Genomic DNA, 6,652 nt, shown 5'->3' on the forward strand with positions numbered 1-6,652 from the left:
AAAATGTGAAGACTACGTCACTGGTTTACTCTAAGTAGAAACTACTTATACCACGGAGGCATTTTATACAAAGTGCACTGTATACAAGTAGCCATAGTTTACAGTTGTGACCTCAATAATTGCAGTAATACTTAATATAAAGTTACAATTGAAGTAAAGCTGCCTGCTGATTCGATGCTACGTGCACACAAGCAGTTACCCCTAATTCTAGGATAGCAGTGTGTCGGTTAAGTCGTTTAACGGAGATGCCCAGTAATCCGTGCGGTTTCGTCCCTCGTTAATCGCGGCCACTGTTTCCAATGTGGCCCCCCGCAGGGCTGTGATGTCACAACGCGCACCTCGCCCTGATTGGTGCAGACAGACTCCTAGCGCTTTTGAAGTCCTGTTTTAAAGGATAGCTATTCTCGGAGACTGGACTGTTGACCTGGGACTACCGCACCACCGCATGAAGCGTTATTAAGGACAAACTTGTTATTCTAAAGGGAGAAGGGAGAAAGAGAAAGCCATGACAGAAGGCATTGTTGCTTAAGGGTCGTGTATTTATTTTCTCTATTTTTCAAAATCTGTTGGGCATTTTATTGATCTGTCCAATTTCTGTGGTTTGGTCCACACCTATACATATACATATTTGGAGTAGCGCCGAGGCGGCCGGTCGCACGCAGGATGGGGAACTCAAACGGTGTGTCCATGGAGGAGCTGACCTCCTGCGAGATCCACCAGTGGTACAAGAAGTTCATGACGGAGTGCCCGTCCGGCCAGCTCACTCTCTACGAGTTCAAGCAGTTCTTCGGGCTCAAGAACCTGTCCGACTCCTCCAACGCCTACGTGGAGCAAATGTTTGAGACTTTCGATATGAATAACGTAAGGACTTCTTCTTTAAACATGCTTCACTATTTACAGTTCAAATGCTGTTCAAATTGATGTTGTGGAAATGGTCAAGCAGAAAGTAATTGATCTAGAGTCTGTTATTATACCGAAGGCAAATGTCATAGCACTGTAAGTACAGTGCAGTTATCGTTGGTGTACTGATATAGTCTTAGAATAATTACATGTATTTATAATAATAATAATAATAATAATAATAATAATAATAATAATAATAAAAAAATGGTTGTATTAACGGTTATATAGTTTATATAGAAATGTGGTGCAAGGTCATACTCATACGCTTCAATAATAAGCTCGCATTAGTACTAAGAATAACTGAAAAGGCGATTAGGTTTAACGAGTAAAGGTAGACAGCTGTAAATCACTGTTTTACAATGCAATTATGGTTGATGCAATTATATCATAATACCATATGAACTGATTTCGTATCATCAGTCCTGTCGTTACCGAACTATCAACAATACATTATTATTATTGTTCAATATCTGGCCCGTTATTGTGATATTGATCGCCACCTTGTGGGGAAAGGCTGTTACACTCTTCACAATTTAGTTACTTCGTATTGCTATCACATGAAACAAAAAACAGGATCGTTTCTGTAGTTGTTTCTGGTGGGCATACAGGCTCGGTGCTGTGCTGCATAAGCCTTGTACCGCAGTTGTGTAGATGCTTATCAGAGCTATCTGGCATTAGATTATTGTTGCATGGCACGGTGTTCAGGCCGGACAGTCCCTTTTTAAGCTGAACAGAATATGATTGTGTTCATTAACAACAAGGCATCCCACACACTCGCATACAACCAATGACCTGTCCAAAGACTGTACAAGTTATTTTCTCAATATCACTTCTCACAGCTCTTCAGCTGTAAAGGATTAAAATAAACCCAGACTTTTTAAAGCACACATTGTGACCCACCTATCAATGACAAAGTTACAAAGCCGTGTGTTTTAATTCTCCACGGGGCAGATTCTCCACATCTTGGGCAGCCTAAAAGCCACCATCAAGTCAGGAGTTTGCAATTCATTCATCAGGGTCCCAGAAAATATGTCATATTGTGACCATCAGTGAGCGGCAGAGAGCAAATGTGGATTAAATCAACACGGCACTATTATTAAGACTTTTGCACCCCTGGAGCAGTTTCTCAATCCTGGTCCTGGGGGACCCCTGTGTCTGATGGTTTTCATCCCAGCCCAGTTATCAGTCACTTAAACAAGCAATTAATGAATCATCTCTGCCTGTTTCAGAGCTGAAAACCAAAGAAAATATGATCATAAGATCATTGAGAACCACTCATCTGGATCATCTATTGATATTATTTGATGTATTTGTTTATCTGTTTTCAATTGGTGACCAAATGACCAACCTTCAGGTAGAAGATCCCTACAGGAAGGCTGGTGATCTAGAGACACCAGGGCATAATGAACTGAGAGCTGGATTGCAATGATATACGCAGTTGTAAATCAATAAATCAATGCGGTTTGCTGTCAACATTCATTTTAAAACCCAGCCTCACTGATTCTGAATTGTCTGTATAATAACAAAACGAGTGCTTTGGCAAGTGGCCACTGCTGTGCCTTTCAAACTAAATCCGATTGCCAGGGCTCAGCTGTTTTGCTTTAAATAGCTTTTAAGAGCTCAAAGATGGGATCAATACGCAATCCGGTACACCTGCCTTAGCCCAGATACACACCAGACTGTCATTTGAATGGGAGGACTCCCTTTCCTCATTTTATTTTTGATCTGACACATTTAAATACAAATATCTCAACTGGTAATGTGTCTGGGATGTTTCTCAGACATTCACTTCTGTCTTTCCCCTAATCGAGCGTTCAGAATCAGATTTCTTCAGAAAAAACAATTGAGTGTAAAAGAGAAGATGATAAATGTAAGAAAGTGAGGAGAAACTGAAGTTCGTGGCACGTTCATAAGCACATCAGATCTAAGAATGTCATGGCACAGAGATCCATTGAGGTCTGGATAAATACATAAATACAAACGTCTGATGCAACAGTGTGAGTGGAGATCAATTAGCAAATGAAGGACTGAATTGCTTGCTTTAGGTTTTGTATTCCCTGTCCAAGCGTGTTTCTTTGCCCTCCATGTTTTGTGGTGCTGACCCCTGCCTGTGTCTCGCAGGATGGATCCATCGACTTCATGGAGTACGTGGCAGCCCTGAGTCTGGTTCTGAAGGGGAAAGTGGAACAGAAGCTCAGATGGTACTTCAAGCTGTATGATGTTGATGGCAACGGCTGCATCGACAGGGGGGAGCTGCTGAACATTATCAGGGTAAGGCCTCCTGCTGGCCATTAAGAAGACATTGCCCAGGTCTCATTTCATATGCAGATCAGGAGCCATGTTGTGTTCTGAAGTTTGATGTCAAGCGATTGGAAAGCAGTTGCTTTGTTTACGATGGTCTGAGCTGGACTATCTAGTTTAGGAACCTGTTAGAGATTAGATGCCTGATCCAGAAACCCAGTGTCTAAGGAAGTCAATCCAAACACAGATCTCTTAAGTATACCTGGAAACAGTAAAGTATGTTAATTCCATTCTAGAAGAGAAAACATTGTTTATATTTTCGTTTTCCCTCTCAGGCAGTCCGGGCCATCAATGGCTGTAAGCATGAGATGTCAGCGGAGGAATTCACCAACATGGTGTTTGACAAGATAGACATCAACGGTGATGGTAAGGAAGTAAAGCGATTCTTGTGTTTCAGATAGCCTGCATCTCACCACACCGTACACACTCATACTTGTGTAGACACTCAGAAATGCAAACACTGTGCTCTGATGCATCTTATAATAGAAGGTGAAGTGACGTAATGCACAAGTGAGGTGTAGAATGTGAAAGCTTTAAGTTTTTCTAATTAAATTCGTAACACTAACATGGTTACGTCTTATGAGGACTCCTGAGACAGCTGAGGTTTATAAGTTTTGCATAAGCCTGCTAACAGTCCCCCTGAGAAGCTCCCCAATCGATCCCCGTCTGCCCAACCTGTGACTGAGGCTCCGTGTCCCCCACGTGCGTGTGTCTTGCAGGCGAGCTGTCTCTGGAGGAGTTCATGGAGGGCGTCCAGAAGGACGAGATGTTGCTGGAGGTGCTGACTCAGAGCCTGGACCTCTCCCACATCGTGCAGATGATCGAGGGTGAGAGGAGCCCGGAGGAGCAGGGCCCACAGTCCTGACTGCCGCCCCGCTTGCACCCACTCCTGCGGAGATCACACGTGCCTGGCGCAGGACACCAGAGGACGGCCCTCACTGACCTTCCACACTGACGTGTTCAAAGCCCCCGTTTCATTACTTTGCGGGGTGCCAAACACACAGTAACCCTCGCGCTGCTGTCTTGTGTGGGGGGGTGAGGGATGGGATTGGTTAGGATGAGGGGAACACCTTCCACTGGTAACACAGTTTGGGTCTCAAATGATTCTCCACCTTTTCTTTGCCCATTGGTGGAGAAGAGCCCAGTCCCACAGCGTTTCAGCGTGTACTATGTCTTTTTACTGGTTTATATAGTTTGGCATTAAGTGGCCGGTAGCTCCACCCAATTTAACAGGAAAAAACAACGCAGGGGCTGTAAGGCAGTGTAAATACATTCTGGTTAGCAAGTGTTTATTGGCGTGTTCCCGGCTGGAGAAACCGCTTGACATCTGGCATTGCGAATAATACTTTGCCCTTCTGTGTCTTTTCCTTTGAGTCCTTCTGTCCCTCTAGTTTAAAATCAATGATCCGGCCCTATAAAACCCCTAACCACCCACCATCGAGAGAGTTTAATAAACCGCGAGGGTCAGTTACATTTATTTAATGATTTTTCGGGCTGGTTTGGTCTTCTGAGTTGAAACTATGGATACTGGATACTGACGGAGGTTAAAACACAAGCTCTGCTTTAAACGCATGACTCCTTTGTAACGTTTTTTTTTTTAATATACCATGCATGAGCAATGCCTACTGTGTTGTTCATCATTGTCAAGTGGACCAAATGGCAGAGGAGGATTAATGAAACATTGATGCATCTTTCCAGTTCCTAGTCGTGTCTGTTTTATAATTTCAATATATGGGATGTGCTGATATAATGTATATTTTTTATTATTTTTTTAAGTGTAGTGATATATAAGTTTGGTCCAAACTGAAATCCTGAAATGTGCCTTTTTTATTATGCTTGATGGGTAAAGATTTCAATGTGAGGAAAGAGAAAACTATCTGACACCTAACATCGTAGAAATCTTCAAAGCAGATGTGCCAGTTTCCCAGCTGAAACTGAAACTTTCATTAGCTTACGTGTTCTTTGAGGCAACCCCTGCTATAATTTCACTTCTGTCGGGTTTAGATTTGTATGTATATACACTCCTATATACATATCTGTATAGCAATTTTGTGGTTATAATTTTTGCTCAAGCGCGTCTGAGAAAAAGGACACGGTTAATAATTAGCTTATCGGAGCTCGACAATGAGTAGCACTTACTGATTTCCATGGCAATAATAAATAAACAAGTGTCTCAAACTCAATTTTATCACCTTCCTCTATCACGTTTGTGTGCTAGACTGTCATTAAACTATGTGCAATACCGACTTATTTATTATTATTTTTTATTTTAAGATGAGCATTCCCTTCAGTTTATTCTGGGAGTGCAACAACTAAAAGCGTTCGTGTTTCAGTATTGCTCTGTTCTTCAGAGCAGTTGTCTCTTCGGTCTCCTTTGAGAATCAGGTTGCAATATTACATTCAGAAGAAATGAATAGGAAGAAAAGGCCGCTGATCTCATGTGGCATTTTTTCTTTGTTTCTTTGTTTCTTTAGGGATGTATTCAATGCAGTTAATAAGTACTGCTGTGAATTCAGTTTGAGACTCGTATTGTGCACTGTCTATGCTAAGTAATTCATGGAGGAATCGCCTGAATTCTGAACTCATTGGCACTGCTGTATGTCATGTAAAAATTACTCCCTTTCAGGAACAGATGGAAAACAAATAAGTGATCATGTTTGGGGAAAATGTTTGCACTTTATGGAGACAGAATGCACTGGTTTTGTAATTCCATAGATTGCCACTTGTGCTGCCTATTTTTTGTTTGCTTGCTATTTGTGATTTTTGAATGCTTTTCAAATAAAGGAAGGATTTTGGCAACCTTCTCCTGGGTGACTCTTTCTTCCTGTAGTGAGATGGAGGTGTATATATCATGTAGCTATATGTGTGGGGGGGGTTCACTGTCATATCTCGCTTTGATTTTTGTTCCAAGGTGTTCTCTCAGTTTATAAATTATCCAACTAGATATTGTAGAATTAATTGGCATTTATTTATGTTAATTAAGTAACATTTAGAACTAGAGGATCACAGTTCAAATCACAGTTAATTATTTTTCATTACACACAATTTCCTACCATCCCCTCATCCTCATCAGTGTCACCACTTAATAAAATTGTTCTAATAATCTGTGGGAGATTATTTGCAAACCACCTGATTGCATTATTTCTCTTCAAGACTGTAGCTGGGCCTGACAGGATGGATTAAAAGTTCAAACACTGTGGAAGCCGGGAGTTAACAGAAGTGTGTATGAGTGGGTGGGATTATGCTGAATGCTGTCAGTAGCAATCTCCTGCAACCAAGGTTGTTGGGTCGGTTTAGCCTGAGCTGCATTTGCAATCAGTTCTTTCTGGAGGGGTTGAGGTATCGTAACCAGCTCAGGAGGTAAGCGGATTAAAGTTAATTACTTTGATCTTTGAAATCTTCTTTTTCAGCAGCTAGCGGAGGATGGATGTTAATTTTCGTGTTTTCG

The 6,652-nt window shown here is 41.7% G+C and overlaps 1 protein-coding gene across 1 annotated transcript; it reads left to right on the forward strand.

Annotated features, from left to right (window-relative positions):
• The first annotated feature begins 393 nt into the window (after positions 1 to 393).
• On the forward strand, positions 394 to 6,007 carry LOC136749258 (guanylyl cyclase-activating protein 1). Its single transcript, XM_066703381.1, has 4 exons — positions 394 to 861; positions 3,025 to 3,174; positions 3,480 to 3,570; positions 3,924 to 6,007. Exons 1-4 carry the CDS (start codon positions 664 to 666, stop codon positions 4,067 to 4,069), a joined length of 585 nt encoding a protein of 194 aa, XP_066559478.1. The 5' UTR covers positions 394 to 663; the 3' UTR covers positions 4,070 to 6,007.
• The last annotated feature ends 645 nt before the right edge of the window (positions 6,008 to 6,652 follow it).

The sequence above is a fragment of the Amia ocellicauda genome, chromosome 5 (assembly GCF_036373705.1).
Source record: "Amia ocellicauda isolate fAmiCal2 chromosome 5, fAmiCal2.hap1, whole genome shotgun sequence".
Classification (NCBI taxonomy): Eukaryota; Metazoa; Chordata; class Actinopteri; order Amiiformes; family Amiidae; genus Amia; species Amia ocellicauda.